The sequence below is a fragment of the Euprymna scolopes genome, chromosome 29 (genome assembly GCF_053919585.1).
Source record: "Euprymna scolopes isolate OS-2025 chromosome 29, ASM5391958v1, whole genome shotgun sequence".
Classification (NCBI taxonomy): domain Eukaryota; kingdom Metazoa; phylum Mollusca; class Cephalopoda; order Sepiida; family Sepiolidae; genus Euprymna; species Euprymna scolopes.
Genome location: NC_136510.1, coordinates 101,376,948 through 101,395,775, shown reverse-complemented (window position 1 = coordinate 101,395,775; position 18,828 = coordinate 101,376,948). Strand labels below are relative to the sequence as shown.

The following is an 18,828-nucleotide window of genomic DNA, read 5'->3' as shown; positions in this document are numbered from 1 at the left end:
ACACTAACAGATATTGAATTACTTATTAAACACCATCCTCAAATGTCTTCCGTCTCACTGTACAAGGGTTTGATCAGGAGAACCTGACATAAAGATACTTGCCTCTATAACAACGTTTTCAAAATAAAATCGTATTCGAAACCCAAATAAGATCGCTCCGTAAAACTTACATACAAACACTGGTTTATATGAGGAATGATGTATAAGATCTCCTGTGCATCTTCTTTAAGTGATGTTGCCTCAAATAATATACTGTGCTGGATACTCCACCAGAGTAAATTAATTCTTATCTTGGAATATGGTTAGCCTAATAGACCAAAAGAAAGACGTACTATAACGTAGTTAACTGGTCAATTGGGAAGATGCAGCACCATATATATATATATATATATATATATATATATATATATATATATATATAATATAGTTTTTTCCCCTTGGATTTTACTTGTGTGAATGGTAATCTAACTAACTTTCTTGAACTCTGCATTTTTGGATTTTACCGTCATTTGATATTTTACCCTCCACCAGACCATCCATTCACGTGAAATCACTTTTTTATTCACCTTATTCCCTCGGCTTCACTATTTGGTACCAAGTAAGATCTATGACTTACTTGTAGTTTCATTAAATACTTTTTGAAAGCAAAATCCGATCCCGCATTTTGCTAAATCCTACCCTCTGAGAGAAGGAAAGTATTTCTTAAAAACTCTGCGGATTAAGGACTATCCACTTATTTAGTGTTTCCTTTTTTAAAATTAAATATGTGTTTAATTCTTTTTTCAAAGTGTTTTTTAACATGTTTTATTAACTACTTGTTCTTATATTTATATATATATATATATATATATATATATATATATATATATATATATATATATATATAACCTTGACAAAATATTCAAACTAACATTGTATTAAGCCTCGGTAAGACTAAACCACACAAGGAATGGTGCACTTTCTCCAAGTGATGTTGCCTCAAGTAACATAACTTAGTTTGATACTCAACCAGACTAGAAGAATTCTTGTCCCAAAATCGTATAAACTGAAGAGATCAAAAGAAAGACCTACTATAACATGCATTACATTAAATATGATTTCACCAACGTTTTTATTTTTACCTATAACAACACAATATACATGCTCAAGTATATATTAGTTTTGGGATTGAGTTATGTAAATATTGTTTACTTGTACAAATTAGCCGTACATAGATAAAGTGTTAGTCCCAGAGACAAGATGAGATCTACAAAAGATTTGTTGTGGAATGCACGGGTATGGAAGGGAGAAGACAGGAGTAGTTTATATGGAATGTGGGTAGATTAAAAAGAATATGGTCAATGCTTTTGAGAGAAGAAAAAGAATTAGAAGAAAGGGGATGTGATATATATATAGTGAACTGTAGTTGAAGGAAAATGGATTAGAAGTCAGGAAATTGAGTCGCTGAAACACTATCTACAAAAGAAATTTTTAGGATATTTACTAATTTGGGAGTGTTGGTCACTCCCGAAATTGGAACTTTTTCAATTGTATGCTTCCTTGAAAAAAAATTATCTGCTCGTATTGTGTATGAATCATCGATTGTTTATATTACTTGTATTGGTCGGACTATTGTTCTCATCTTCAGTTTTATTTGCGCAACGTTTTGGTCAGATTGGCCTTCGGCCGTCTTCAGGCATGTTGGTTGTCGTTTAGAAAAGAAAAGAGAAAAGTTAATTTTCCCAACAACAACCATCCTTGAATTGTAATCTAAAATACGATTGTGAAATGTGCGTGGAAACAGATTTCACACCTAAGGTTATGGGAAAAAGTTTGTGGAGTTAACCTCCAATTAGATCGAAATTCTAAAAATCTGTATGTGTGTCTTTTATTTAGATGGATTTTATTAAAACTAATCTTGTTGGGAGCTTAAAATATCTTCGTGGTTAAGCTTCAATCTATGCTTAGGGCTTTTGAAGTTTTGAAATTGAAACTGTAAACATTTTAGCGTTTTTATTTTTTGAAGCATGCCAATTACATATAATTCAAGAAATATAAACAATCAACTTTCATTTAAAAAATTCCGAACTGAAATATTTACTGATTTATTTGTAAACATTAAGAAATCAACAATTTAAACTCAATTTTAGATCATTCTTCTTTGGCTTGAGTCTCATCGTCCATGTTTTCGTCGTCAAGACCAAAGATTATTACACAGCTACAATCAAAAGTCCTGCTGCACTTTTTAAATAGTAATTATTATTCTATTAACCAGCTAAACACGTTCAATGATTTAGCCTATTATAATCACATTGTTACATTGAAATACAAAAGGGGGAAGAAGATAAGAAAAAAAATCTCAGTCAACTGTCTGATGTAATTTCAATTAAACTTGTTACAATGCAGTGCCCATTTCCCTAAAACCTTACCGGCTTAATTTTTTGAAACCACTTGTCTATAATACATCCTGTTTATAGCTCACATCTGCATAATAGATTTTTAATAAATATAACTATTAATATTCACTAAAAAACCAACACTCTAGACCTTGATTCTTAAGACAAAGAAATCCTAGCTCGATCTCCTTAAGAAACGATTGGCCAATATTCTTTTTAACAATTACAAAAAACATTCTCAACCATCGATTGTTATGGTTCTGAATTCGTGAGATAAAGATTGGTTATTCATATTATTTGGATTCTTCGAACTACTATTCTGACCTTAAGTTTTACAGCAGAAACTCTCATGGCGTAGTGCATAGAGTACTTGGTAAAATTCAGTTGTAAAAGTTACAGTTTCTGGGGGTTGAAGGTTCAGTCCTCAGTATGGACGGTGCCCAAATATGCAACAGCAAATTTCTTGGAACTTTTATCCAGTCATGGGTGATGGAGCAAGAGAACGTTACTCCATAGAATTCAAATAATATATACACTGAATGTTAAAAATGGTTGTGTGTGTATTTATTATTCTCTATTATTATTAAAACGTTTATTACTACGGTTTCTTTTACCGTTTTATCTTACTGTTTCTTGTTACTTTCACTGCTAAGGGTACTTTTAAGAATCCGTGTTCTTACGGGAGGTCAGAGTTCTTGATTTTCTCTTTTAGGATCTCATTCGAAGTTCTGCTCCATTTTTCAAACTTTGAATAATGGTAGCAATATAATAATACCTTTTTTTGTGCAACTGTCCAGGGTTGGGTTTTTAGGCCTCTTCTGTTTCCTTTTTTTTTGTAGTTGCACATGATGGTTTGGGGCCAGGATCTAATTCACGATTTGTTGGCTGATCCAAGTGGACCTCTGTCATGGTAGTACCATTATCTGAGGTAAGAGGGTTCACACCTTCAAATACCTTTTCTCGTCTGGTGTGTGAACGAGTTAAAGGACACCCTTTTTATCCTGGGCGACGGTCAGCCAGTATGGATTATTTTTGGTATTCATTTTCATTTAATTTCCTCATTGTCAGCGGCTTCTGATTTAATATTCAAAGCTGCCCTCTATAAATAGAGGGGTTTCCCCAATCCGCAACCTGGGGACGCTCTGTATGGCTTGAGGATACAGCACAACATATATGGGCCTTGGTGTGTATGCTCTTACGTACAGTTCACTGTTATGTGTGTGTGGGTGTTCTTATCCTACACAGTTTCTTTTGCCTTGAAAGTCTCCGAGATGTATATGTGCAACAATAATGTGAACATACATGCTTCCCTTGGCTAGCAGGTAATGCCTGCTTGGTCGCTTCTGATCTGCCATCTTGTGGGGAGTGGTACTACTGCAGACAGATGCATCAATGAACAACAAAATGGGGTTTGAAGCTTCAATCTTTTATTCAACGCAAGCCTATCATCTCGGACCCTGATTGTCGAGGAGGGACACAAATTCCCATCCGCTTCATCTGCTGCCTAAAACCACTCTCAGCCCATGTGGTCGTCAACCGGAAGCCTATGACCATAATTCCCGTGTCACCCCTTAATTTCTGGTGCATTCTATTTAGGTCGTCAAAAGGTGACTTGAGTTTGATGGCTGTCAAATCTAACCTTCTCTGACCCTACTAAATCGCTGATGGGAAATCAAATATGTTTATATCTTTCTATTTCTAAAAACTACCTATAAAGCATTTAATCTGGGATTCCCAATACTACATGAGTGCTATGACTAGGGCTATGACAACAGCACATTCTTATCATTGTTTTGACTCTTGAGTATATATTTGACACAGTTAATCAACCGAGAACCACATCACTCTATATAAAAACATATAAGATATCAACGGATACACACTCGAGAGTCAAAACTATGAAAAGAATATGCTGTTGTCCTAACCCTAGTTATAACAAATAACACTTTACCTGAGAGCTCATCGTTTAAACTATTTGCCTTAACATTCACGGGCAACATGAATTGGAACAAGTACATTGAGGACATTGCTACAAATGAGGTGAACTCCCTATATCGTGCAAGAAAATAACTCGCACCGGAGAACATGCATGGGTGTAGTTGCCGCATTTGCACTGGTGAATCAACAACTAGTCTCTCACGCTCTCACTTTTAAATCGAACTCAAAATTTAATAGAATTTTTGTTATCGGCCAAGCTTCAACTTCTGTCCCATCGTTGCAATGTTGCACCCTTGTGCAACTTTTACAAGTGCTTTAATGGAAGGTGTTCTGATGAACTCCTAGCACTTGCATCCCATTGAGTACCATGCTCCCGACTGACACGACATGCAGAAAAATCCCATCTTTTCACTGTTGAGGTCCGTAGATGCCGGGAAGTCTTCTACTCTAATAGTTTCTTTCATCAGACTGCTATACTTTGAAATTCCCTCCCTGTTTCCTGCGTCTTTAACTGCACAAACCTGCAGAAGTTTAAATGTAATGTGAACAAACATCTCGCTGCTCAACTCCCCCACGGTTTCCTCTTAAACATAATCCCACTTACGCCCAAGTGCCTTGTTTGGGGTGAAAAAAGAATTTAAAATATTTTTTTTAATTATCGTCACTTTTAAAACTGAAACAAGCAAGGAGGATCAAATGTACTCACTCATTTTATTTGCTGAATCTCTCGACAGTTGACTTGAACGTCGGGTTTGGAAATAAGAATTTGAGCTGTTTTCACCTTTCCAAAGAATCTGTTAAAAAATAAATTTGTGCCTTTTGAATTGAAAGCCATTTTTTTGTTTCAGATGAAAAAGAAGAAAAAAAAACAATATCGTTCCAAACAAAATGGCAGTTGTCAGAGAAGCTTTGAATTGTAAAAGCCAAAACAAAGACGAAGAATAGGATTTTTGGCTCCTAGGTCTGACCTTCATTCCTTACCTCAAATCTGTTGCCAAGGTCGCCAGAAAAGTGAAGAATGATATATCATTCCTGACGTAGTCCTCTACCTGTATAAGAGCCAGATATGTCCTAAAATAGAGTACTTTTGCCACATCTGGACAGAAGCTGATCGAAGCACCCTCTCCTGCCTTGATAAAGTTCAAAGCTGACTTCGAAACCTAGCAGATTATGCTCTTTTCTCTTCTCTGCATGTTCTTTCCCACAGACGAGATGTTGAGCCTGTCTCTGCTCCATCGTTATTTCATGACAAGTGCTCGATACACGGAGCCTATATGTCGAAATCGATGAGAGGGTCCATAAGTGGACACAGCATTTTCATTATGTATAAAGTAAAAACACGAATTTGGGAGAAATTTTGAGAAAAAATTTATACTATTTGTAAATTTGTAATATATTTCAAATGCAGTTATAAAAAACAAATTGAAAAACACTGATTTTATTATTTATGAATTAATTTCTCTTAGAACAATACAATCTGAAAAAAAATAGTTCATTATATTTCAAGTCCATTTTATAAAAAAACATTGATTTCATTTTATTGCCGGCCGAAGTAAGCTTGGCTACTTATTTAAGCTTACCAAAGTGCTAAAATCGCACGCAGCCGTCATTGTTAAGTAAGAAGTTTGCATATCATCTGCAGTAAAATAATGTTTAATGTTTCTGATTTTTATTCATATTATTTGGATTACGGCTATCATATGGAGTGTCATTTTCATAACGTTTCAGCCGGTGTAACTTCTGACCTTCTTTAAGTTATCTTGCTGAACTTGAGAATCTTCCAGTTGAGCTCAGATATCTTTCTGTTGAACTCGCGAACCTTTCTGATGTATTCGGGAATCTTTCTGTCAAACGCAGGAATCTTTCTGTCAAACGCAGGAATCTTTCTGTCAAACGCAGGAATCTTTCTGTCAAACGCAGGAATCTTTCTGTCAAACACAGGAATCTTTCTGTCACACTCTGGAATCATTCTGTTACACTCTGGAATCATTCTGTCAAACTCGGGAATCTCTCTATCGAACACGGAAATATTTCTGTCAAAATGGGAGATCTTTCTGTCAAATGCATGGAATCTTTCTATCGAACTTGGGAATTTCTATGTCGAACTCAGAAATCTGTCAAACTCGTGATTCTTTCTATCAAATTCGGGAATCTTTCTATCGAACACGGAAATCTTTCTGTCAAATACATGGAATATTTCTGTCGAACTTGTGAATCTCTCTGTCGAACTCAGAAATCTATTAAACTCGTGAATATTTCTGTCAAACCCGGGAATCTTTCTTGCAAAATACTGAGCTCAGAATATTTCTATTAAAGGCGGAAATCTTTCTGTCCAAACACTAAGATCTGCATTGAATTTCGGACAGATTCGTGTAGATTCCCGCGTTCGACAGAAAGATTCCCGATTTCCTCAAGACATACCCGTAGAAAGTCTGAGGTTATATTGGCCGAAACGTTGTGCAAATAACACTCAAGATGAGAACAGTAATCCTAATAATCAATATTACCAATACTCATCTAAAAAAATCAACTTATAACTAAAAATATTATGCTTTCGATATTTAATAACCATGTACTTCTTTTGATATTTAATAAGAATGTAATGTTTTTGATATTTGATAACAATGTTTTTGATATTTAATAAGAATGTTTTTGATATTTAATAAGAATGTAATGTTTTTGATATTTAATAACAATGTTTTTGATATTTGATAAGAATGTTTTTGATATTTGATAACAATGTTTTTGATATTTGATAAGAATGTTTTTGATATTTGATAAGAATGTTTTTGGTATTTGATAACAATGTTTTTGATATTTGATAACAATGTAATGTTTTTGATATACCGTACAAATAGACCAACTAAAGCACACCTAATAATAGACTATGTATAAACAGAAACCCTTTGATATTACAAGTTAAATGCTCTATTGCCAGATAAATATTTCAGTACTGGTCATTGAACCCTTAATCTTCCAGGGTTCAGTTTGATCATTGCTCCAAGTAAGCCGCTCTCCTAACTTGGATTAGCTTGTAAATCTCAAGTTTCCTTGTCCATGACACTTTTCTCTGCGTAATTTTCAGTTTCCTGCTTTTCAAAAAAAAAAATTAAAAAAAAAATTAAAATGCTATCACCAACGGCGGGAAGGTCTCACAGCATCGCAATGCATTTTTCCTTTTCTAAACAAATTCTAATTTTTGTTTTTGTTTTTATTTCTATCTTTTAAATTTTAAAAAGGAGGAGAGAATATTTGATTAAATATTTTGAAAAGGGTTGTAGGTGATAATCAACATTATGAATTCCTGTAGCGCCACCTTGTGGATTTTTGGTTTTTTAAATTCTTGTTCTGCTACATGCCGCATCCAATAGCTGCTGCAGATCTGGCCACTGCAGGTGATCTCCGACCTTTACTGCATGGTCTTAGCACCTCCCATTTCATGTCATTTATTTCACTTCAAGCGCATTGGCGCTTTTCTACCTTTAGCTACAAATATATTGGAAACCATTCCTAATCAACAAATTCCAACTTCTAGTCGTGCTACCTAAGCCTCAGTGCAAAGAACTGCACTCTTCAAAGACTAATAACGCTGGTTTAGAAAAATATTGAAGCGAACCACGTAATAAAAAAGACTAATATTTGTAATTTCAGAATTAATAAAATGATAAGGAAAACCATTTTAAAATTCCAAAACGGTTTCATAAAGATTTGGAAATTCCAAAATCATTTAATATATATTTGGAAATTCCAAAATAGTTTCATAAATATTTTGAAATTCAGAAATTATTCAATATATATTTGGAAATTCCAAAATAAGTTCATAAATATTTTGAAATTCCAAAAATCATTTAATAAATGTTTAGAAAGTCTAAAATCATTAAATAAATATTCTGTAATTACAAAATGGTTTCATAAATATTTAGAAATTCCAAAATGCTTTATACGAATATTGGGAAATTCCAAAATTGTTTAATAAATATTTTGAAGTTCCAAAATGGTTTCATAAAAATATGGAAATATATAAAATTAATGTCTTGAAACACAGGTTTGCACTGTGGTGTCATAATGTACTTCTCTCTCTCTCTCTCTCTCTCTCTCTCTCTATATATATATATATATATATATATATATATATATATATATATATATATATATATATATCTCTATCTCTCTCTCTCTTCTTTTCTCCTACTCTTTTCCATTCTCTGTTTCGTCTATCCTCTCCGTCCCTTTTTCCTCTCTCTTCTCGCTCACTTTGTCGACAGAACCACAAATTTTCTAACTGCAACAGAGAGATAAAAATAAACAAAAAACAAAACAAAACGAAAAATGAGACCATTTTTGTTTTGTTCCGAGACATTCTTCTACTTCAACCTTTATTATAAGGGAGATCAAAGGGGCCTAATCCAACCACTTGACTAGTTATATCATCCCCTATAATTTTATTTCCAACTATATTATTCACTCAGAATCTTCTATACATGTAAACCTTATATTTCCGCAAAATTTCAACAAATAGATACTAGAAGGCAAAGGTCAATTGGGTTGAGAATAAAAAAGATGTTTTTTCAAAAGAGTAATTGTTTCAAAAAAAAAAAAAATAAAAGCTGAAATGCCGAACCAACTGAAACAAAACAAATGCATTACAATTTTTGGACTTATCGGATTATTTCGGATCCTATGGTCGCCAATGGACCAGAAAGAAAGAAGCGACAATTTTTTTCTTTTTATTAAATTGAATTCAAATAAATTACAAAAAACAAAAAAACAAAAAAAAACAAGCATTACACAAAAAAGGAAATTGCGACTATTTTTTTTATGTATTTCATTTATTTACAACATTAATAACAACAAAAAAATAACAATAAAAAAGTGCAACAAATTTCAGGTTTAAAAACGTACATGCCGCATAAAACCTGTTTCGGTTTAAGAAAATTATCCTGATAATAAATCTGACCTTTATTTCTCTAGATTAGGAACCGTTTTCATGTACTGCAAATCATATTTTATTATTATGGGTTACGAATGAAGACGACAGAATTGTCTGTTTAAACAAGATTTGGGGTTTGTATTACTATACACATAGATTCGAAAAAGTTGTCAAAAGAAACGAATATATAACAAATAAATGTTATCAAAGGCAAGATAAGTTACTTTTCTATCTAACTGGACAATTTTTTTAATGTTTTTATTTAATATAACATGTTTATTCAGCTCGATAAACATACAGTGTTTACCTATATATTGGAAAATTAAAAATAGTGCCCGACTCTCTCTTGAATACAATAAGTTTGGGACAATGAGTAAAAAATAAAAAACTAGACAAAAAAACTCGCTCAATGTTACCGTGACATAGGCTAACATATATTCGGTGGGGTTTTAACAGTGTTTTGTATATTTTTTAATTTTTAGTTAGGTAGAAAAGTAACTTATCTTGCCTTTGATAACATTTATTTGTTATATATTTGTTTTTGGACAACTTTTTAGAATCTATGTGTACAGTAATACAAACCCGAGATTTTTCTTCTTAAATCGCTTGTGTTGAATGTCACCCTCCCTTTTTATATTCCAGCAAAGCTCTGCCAACAATCCAGGATTCAATTTTTCTTTAAAATGTTTCTCCATCACTGAAATATCCTGATTAGATCTCTCGCCATGTTCATCACTCACATTCTCTGCAAAATTTTCGAATGTAATAAATTTGCATAAAATTGTACCTAATAAAAAGAAGGCCAAAAATAGATGTTTTATCGTACATATAAAATGGCCACAAGTGTCTTTCAGTTTTTCGAGTGTCTCTTTATACCATAAGAGTTGGTCATGTCTGAATTTGCAGAAGATTGACAAAGATGATTTCGCAACGTACACAGCTATGCAATGAATTCAAACTTGCAGATAATTTTAAATGTTTAGTATTTGCGCAAAGACTGATTTCTGGTCAAGACGCGGAAATATGGAGGCGTGTCCTAACAAAATTAGGAAATGAACGAAACATGACCCAACAAAAGTTAACGGAAAACTGCTAGAAAATAGAAATATTTTTTTAAAAATTCGATGAATATTGAAGCTGGAGTCGCGCAGACAAACAATTAAGAAAAACATGTAAAAAATAAAACACACGTTAGAGAAAAGACACATATAGCTCAGAAAGACTTTGAAGAAAGAAAACTCCTCTGTGTAATCGATGTGGTAATTTCCATTCAGTTATCAAGAAAATGTTTACTATGTAAAAAGCAGGATACAAAGGTTCTCATTGCAGAAACAACATTAAATGCAAACCCGAGTGTGTTTGGCAGGGATTGAATAAAATGAAAAGGGTCGCGAAAATATGTGGCTACAAAAATTCATGATAAAGAAAAATGCAACTCGATACGGGGTCAGACCTATCGATAGTAAATTTAAATACCTGGGAAAAATTGAATAAGCTCACAATGCTGAGAACACGCAAAACAGTAAATACGGTTAACGGTACACAAATTAACTACGAAGGTGAATTTTTAGCGAACATCACATTATTGGGAAAGACGAAAAAAATTAAAAGCTTATGTATTAAGGAATACCACTAACCTACTTTGGTCGGCTTGGATTCATGACTTTAAATTATGGAACTAGCCAATCAAAAATTTTTGCAAAACGAAAATAAAAATTACAACAGACGCCCCTGTCTTAATAAATTAAAGAAAACTTTTCTTGTTCGAGGCCACGAAAAGCCAAACAGAAGGAGCTTACAAACCGATACTGTTGTAGACCGAACAAAAGTACCTCTCCACTAACGAGAACAGCACCTAACCACTAACAAAAAAAACAAAATAAGCCAGGGTACTCTTATCACTAGTCCTAAAGTGATGACACCCTCGCCAACCGACCTAATCGTAATCGTAAATGCGACTACAGGCGATTTTTCACCGGATACGAAAACTTCAGCTACAGGTACCAGTCGCAACTCTATTTTTCCCAGTATTGGAATATTATTCACCGAGAGTCAACAACACTGAAGATAAAATGTCCGGCAAAATAATAGCACTGAAACTGTTTTTTTCTACAATATGAAAGAACGGCCGCGCTGTTTAATCTAGCGTCTTTTTAAAATAGTTCATCAGGTTAACAATCCTAGCGGAAACCTCTGGGAGAATATCGCTCCTTATCTGATGGATTATTACAAATGGAGTACTAGGTGAGGTTTATTGATCCTTAATTGCTTGTGGCGGAATCTACTCACGCAAGTAATCAATTGTTTGATTAAATTCTTGCGATTAATTCATGGGAAAATGGCAATTAAACGTTTTTCTTTCAGAGAAAAAGATAAAATTTCACGCTGAACAATGAAGCCCTTAAGAAGCAGAGGATATTGAGCCTCCCCAAATAATACTAGAACCATGACGCTCAGACAGGAAAAGAAAAATCACCGAGCCGTTCATGATCCACTCAAAAAGAACAATACTTATACACCGGCCATAGCTATGAGCTTGGAAGGGGAGGATGTTGCGACGGAACTACCCTATCTTACCTACTAATAGACTATTCCAATCCCAATAAATACCGGTGGGCTAAGCCGTAAGGTGTTAGCTGATATCAGCTGGACCAACCTAGGTCGTTCGTCAACTATGACGAACAACCTACCTGTTGTTACTGTATTTTGGCGTTCTGTTTTCTTTGCAACCCTTAATAGGGCTATAGAAGGGTTAGCATATGTGTAGATAATAGTACAGAAAAGATGTATACATATTGCGTTGGGATTCATTGCAAATACACCAATAAAATGCTTGATTGCAAATGTGAATTCGTTTTGAACATCATTCTTCGATTTTTTTTATTTCCTGATTTGCTGATGATTTTTTTTATTTTTAAAAACCTGTAATATGCAGTGCCACTGCAATGAAACCATGGTATGTCTCTGAATTTTTAATATATAGCTTTTAAATAAATAACAATAAAAATAATATATATATATATATATATATATATACATATAATTAGTAATAAATTGTGATGTATAATAAGTAAGATTGTACATCTAGAAACAGAATAAGTTTCAGGCTCTTCAAAAATCCATATTTGAATTGTTCACAAGGATCCGTAGCATAGCGGATAAAGTACTAAGTAAATATTCAGTTTTTACACTTTTTTGGAGGTTGAAAGTTCAATCCTTAGTGCGACAAACACTGAAAATACAATTGTGAATTATTTAGGACTTCTACCCGACCATGGCTGATGGAATGAGAGCATACTATTTCCGTGAATTGAATAAATAGTTTGGTTAAAAATTACGTGCAGATTTCCGAGTTCGACAAGATACACCTGATGACGGTTGTTGTGAAAATAGAACTCAAGGTGAGGACAGAAGTCGAAAGGATCCAAATAATATGCTCTCATGTTATTATGTATAATTCATGGAGTTTCTTCTCATAGTCAACTTAAATCGCAGGCTAGAGTAATCAGATGACAGAAAATTGCAACTTCAAATTTAATGAAGATATATTTATTAATACAAGGAAGTGGTAGACAATTGCTTACAGTGTCGGAATGGCCTTATATATACAGTAAAGACAGTTCAACAGTGAGGTCCAAAAAATTGAATGTTTTATGAGTCATATGAGACAAGTATTGATCTGTCTTTAAAATTTTTAATATTCAATCTTGATCGATATTTTATTTTTGGTTAGTAACAAATAAACAAAGTTAGTAGCACTCTTTTTTACTCCCACACATAACACTAGGCCCAAATTGCATCGAAACATTTGATCATATTCTTTGTTTCAAAGAATTTGATACTGGAATGATTGTTTTTCTTTTGCTTTCAGTTTTCAAATAATTAAAATCTAGATTCGCTGTATTCGTTATGTTCTTGCTTAATGTCTTAATTGAAGACAATAGAGCTATCGAATTTTGCATTCGAACTTTTCAAACGAAACATGATTGGACTTGCTTTAAGTTGTCAGTTTATAATATGGATAAATAGACCATATTGACCCTGCACTGCTTTCTTACCCTGAACGACAATATAAGGATGTAATGCACCGTCCAGACTGTAATGGAGTAATTCGTGATGTGGCTGAGACATTGGAAACGACTGGCTCAACCATCTCAGAATCAAACAAGGGAGACAATTCTTTTCAGCAAGTGTGAATTCATCACTCTTCATTAAATGAAACACAAAACAAAAGCAATTAGATTTTTTCACCAAAATAAAACAAAAAATGTCCGACCATTGGAATAAGCGCATCTAATTGAGAGGTGATGGTGGTTAAAGACACGGACTGACGACCTGGATATTCCAAGTTCGAATCCATTCCGTTCCACAAAATCACTTTCACTTAGGATGTTGGCAACCTTATCGTGGTCGCTCTCCTAAGTACCTGCTGTCTTTCTAGAAAGAATTATGACTATAAAAATATCAATGAAATCAATGGGAAGAATAGAATCTTCCGATTCATACAATATAATAATGAGGATAATGATGAGCGCATCTGATTTAGATTCGATGCGCTTCTTTGACTTTGGCCAAACGCGATAAATACCATTTTAATACGGTGAAGTTATCAGATGAATTGTTGAATTTCTACATGTTCTATATCATGTGTTATCGGCATGAGTGTTTTTTTTTTGTTTTGCTTCCAATCAAAAAAAGTTTTGTTTGAATTTAGATTTGATATGGTCGCCATTTTTATTGTTTAGTGTCTCAATTTAAATAAATTGGGCTTATTGCATTTTGCATTTGAACTCTTCAAATTTATTTATTTTGATTACTGTAACTTAACTCTAACTTTACTCCCATTCCATCCAAGCGAATCAAGATTGAGTACCTCCTTCAGACCGACTGTAACAAGATAATATACGTTTGTACCTCAGGCATGACGACAATTTTCATTGATCAGGCCTGCCTTACGGTGGTCTTGGCACTGTTCTCTTTCCCCTAACCAATACTATTAGGTTAACTTTACTCACTCAGAATGGATATTCAAGTGATATGCAGCAAATAAGAAAAAACAAAAATTAACCTACTCAAACGCCACCATGTGTCATAATTGAACACTGATAAAACAAGGGAGACAATTCTTTTCAGTAAATGTGAAATTAGCACTCTTCACAAAATGAAAACAAAAATGAGAGCAATCAGATTTAGTTCGCTAAAATAAAACGAAAAAAAAAAAAAAGTCCGACCATTGAAATAAGCGCATGTAATTTAGATTAGGTGCGGTCATTTCATTCGGAAGAACATCTTATCTTTTTCGTTTATAAGAAATACTAATAAGTTTCGCCGGTAAGGCGACAGTTTTGCATTATGGGGGAAAAATTTGCATAGTGCATGCAAAGAATGCTGAATAATTTGAATTAGAACAGAACTATTTAAAATTTAAAATCGAATCAGAGATAAACAAGAACAGATATTCGTAAGATGCAGCCATTTAATTTGCGCGTAACAAATCATAAAAATGTTCCATTTAATTTTTTAAAAAATGGCAAAAAATAAAACAAGGATACTGTTGTGTTAGGAAATAGCGGTAGAAATTTGCACAAGAGATAACACAATAGCCTCGCACCTGTCCAATTTTGCTTTCGTTTAGTTTGATTCTTTTATTTTACGGTATATCAACCCTTTTAGGCTTATTTAATACTGAATCCGGTAATTTGTGAAAACAGTTTTTATTCTTCAAATTCTTTGTGTCTTCTAATATTTATTTATAGGGTTTAGTTTGGGTGTTTTGTTTTACGGCATATCAACCTTTTGGTTTATCTAATGCCGAATCCAGTGATTTTGTGAAAATATTTTTTTTATTCAAGTTTTTTTTATATTTTCGAATATTTATTGATGGTTTTTAGTTTGATTGTTTTCTAGAAGAAATTTTTTTGTTTTTGACTTTGCAGAACATGATTGAGTTTTATAAATGGAAAGGGGGAAAAAAAGCAATGGAAACTACTCCACATTTCCCATAGCCCTCAAATGGGGTTTCACCACTGGTTGTCTTTTAAGGTAATACTTAGGATTCCAATTTTGTCTTGAATTGTTGAATTCTATTATTATTATTATTATTATTATTATTATTATGATGATGGTGGTGGTGGTGGTGGTGTGTGTGTGTGTGTGTGTGTGTTCAATTACAACGTCTTAAAATCCTAAGGATCCTGATTGAGAGAGTCTCTCAGCTAAATCAATAAAAATCCAGGTATCATGATGTTAGTCTACCGAAAAACACGGGAAACTATTCAAATGGTCGATTATTATTATTATTGGTAAAATTATATTGTTAGTTAGAATTATTTTAAGGGTGTAAAAAGTTATGTTAAGTTGAAATATTTACATTTAATTGTTGTCAGGAATGTTAATTTGACAGATGGAATTCAAGCTTTAATTCACTGGAAGAATACATAATTAGATCCTTCTTGGATAAGAGAACAATCCAGGTTGTCCTTGACGGTCGTACATCTAAACAATACGATATAAATGCGGGAGTACCTCAGGGGTCTATCCTTGGACCTCTGCTATTCTTAATATTCATAAATGACCTCCCTGACAAAATTGTTTATGAGATGGGTATGTATGCTGACGACACCACGCTCTATAACAGACCCGACAGGAAAACAAATGAACACATATCTAAAGAAATGGCAGAAACATTAGAGGATGACCTCCGATCCGTAGTGGAATGGGGACAAAAATGGATGGTCACCTTCAATGCTGCCAAGACTAAACTTGTTTCCTTCAATAATTACAAGAGCCCTTCCCTACCGCCAATAGCAATGGCCAATGACTCTTTATCTGAAAGTACATCTTTTAAACTCCTTGGCCTAACGTTCACAGGAAATATGAGTTGGAACAATTACATTGAGAACATTGCCAGGGCCGCTGCGCAGAAGGTGGATTCTCTCTACCGTGCTAGAAAGCTACTAACGCCTCAAAGTATCCTATACCTCTATAAGGCCACCATTCGCCCATGTATGGAGTATTGTTGTCATATTTAGGCTGGTGCATCTGCTACTAATCTTTCACTCCTAGATAAGGTTCAAAAGAGAGTCGCCAATCTGATAGGTCCTGAACTGTCAGCTAAACTTCAGCCTCTGTCCCATCGACGAAATGTTGCATCCCTCTGCCTGTTCTACAAGTACTTTAACGGAGAATGTTCTGACGAACTGTAAGCACTTGTGCCCCCACGACGTAAATACTCCCAACAAGCAGCTAAATCCCACTCCTTCACAGTAGAGATCCCTAGATGCAAGAGACCCTTCTACTCCAGTAGTTTCTTCCACAGAACAGCTAGACTTTGGAATTTCCTTCCGGGTCCCTGCTTCCCCGACTGCACTCACATGCAGAAGTTCAACTGCAACGTGAACCGACATCTTGCTGTCCAACTCCCTACACAGTACCCCTGATGCTTATGTCCCCGATAGTAGCCCCCTACAACAAAGTGGCAATGTGCCTTGTTTGGGGTGAAAATGTAATTAAAAATTTTTTTTTTTAAAAGCTAACCATAATATAAACAAATATCTTCAACAACAATTATAAAGATGGCCATAACAGTCTGCAAAAAATTTAATACACAATGAAAATACTATTTCAAACCTAAGCATGGCAGATGACGAAAATACTACTTAAATTTAATGTAGCAGAGCAAGATTTAGACACAACCTTTTATAGATATGCATGGATGTATCCGATATGAAATGCTGCCATTACATCTGTACATAAAAATACCATTTCAAACCGAGCAACCGATTAATTGACCAACGGACACAACCTCTCAGCGATATGCATAGACGCATTAAAAAAAATGAAAGCAATTAAAATAACATTGAAACGAAAATCATGGAAATTGACCAATAATTACCGGCCTTGAAAAATGAACTTGCAAGATTTTTCACCTGACTAAAGAAGCATAAAAAAAGTCATTCACAAGTTTGATAGAAAATTTAATCTTTAAAATCAAAGAATTTATTTAATTTTTGTAATTTTTTACTATATTTTTTTGTCGTCTGGCTATTTGCCCACCATGTTTTTTTTAACTACTTTATTTCAACATGAGATAAGAAAATGCTAAGTTAATTTGTGTTTAATTCTGTCAAAGTAGCAACTGTCATCCACTGGACTTTGTCGTTCGTAAACCGTTCCTACTACGGTTAACTTTGCAAACCGTTCTTACTGTCATTAACTCAGATATGAACAAGGATATCAGATATATTTATATCTTTGTAAAGTGGCATAGAACTGATGCAAAACATTCTAATATATATATATATACATATATATATATATATATATATATATATATATATACTCCTAGAATATTGTTTTTTTTGTGTATTGATATTCATATTAAAGACCTTTTTTTATTTATTTAAAAAGAAAATACAACTTTATGTATGGGTCATGGAATTGAATTCATCTGCAAAGGATCTAGCTAATCTGCATATTCTTTTAAACATTCATTTTAATTAATTCTCTATTAGTTTTTTCGGTTTTCCTATGGGATGATCATCTTTAGTTAACTATTACGTGTAATTATATTCATGCAGATATTCTACATGATTTATACTTGCATAATATTTGCGTAAAAAGGTTATAATAAACACAAACCTCTTTCTATATATATTTATGTATGCGTATATATATTTGTTTAAAAAGAATTTGCATACCAAACTCCTTTTTGGTCTACAGACATGAAACTTAATATATAGTGTATTCGAACCCATGTGAAACTTTATATTTGGGTTTATCGGGGAAAATTGTGAAAATTAAAAAAATGGAAGTTGCCAGGTGAAGGTCGAATGACGGCATTACTACTATGCATGCATAACGTAATAACTATTGGGATATGTTCTAATTTTTAGCCTTGTAGCAAACATGTCTTCATAGTTCAGGTATTAATGTCAAAGAAAAAAGTAAATCGTAAGCTAAACGTTTTGGTTTTGATTCTCCGGTGGTGGCGCACGAGTCATTTTTTTTTCAACTTTAAAAATTATTACTATATATTGGGTCCAATATAATCTCTCTATATATAAAAGGCAAAATGGACACGAGCGTTTGTGTATGTCTGCTAAAGGCTATTTGCATCGAGCTTCTCTCATTGGTCAGATTTCGTGAGAAGTTTTTCAATACTTCCCAGGTCGTAATAACTCAGATTCGCAAACAGACATTGTCTCTATCTATTTTTTCTTGATCGAATTAAACAAAATTTCCACTTTGCCGTTTTCTCGAGTGTTTGCTTGTCTTTTTCGTATAATAACATAATATTTAATAATATAATTATTATATAATAAAATAATATTCGAATGCAAACAACAGAAAGTGAGAAGCTTGACTGGCCCCAGGCCAGCTGTTCTAACGTTTCACTTAAACAATTGGTCCTTGGTCAATGTAGTTACTACATACTGAGACAATTATTATTTATTTGGATACTGCCAAAATGACCCGTTTTGGTGGGAGCTGATTCTCCCCCACATTCATTTCTGCACACCTTGTGTCTAATTTGCTTTCATGGGGAAGCAAATAAATACCACAACAGAAAGCGGGAACCTTGCC

General features: G+C 33.6%; 1 protein-coding gene across 1 annotated transcript in view; it reads right to left on the bottom strand.

Annotated features, from left to right (window-relative positions):
- The window catches only part of LOC145252797 (osmotic avoidance abnormal protein 3-like), a 2,582,558-nt gene that overhangs the window by 98,128 nt on the left and 2,465,602 nt on the right, over nucleotides 1–18,828 (bottom strand). The window contains exon 15 of the mRNA XM_080112744.1: nucleotides 5,020–5,107. Within this exon, the coding sequence (XP_079968870.1) occupies nucleotides 5,020–5,107 (88 nt within the window). The remainder of the gene's footprint in view (nucleotides 1–5,019; nucleotides 5,108–18,828) is intronic.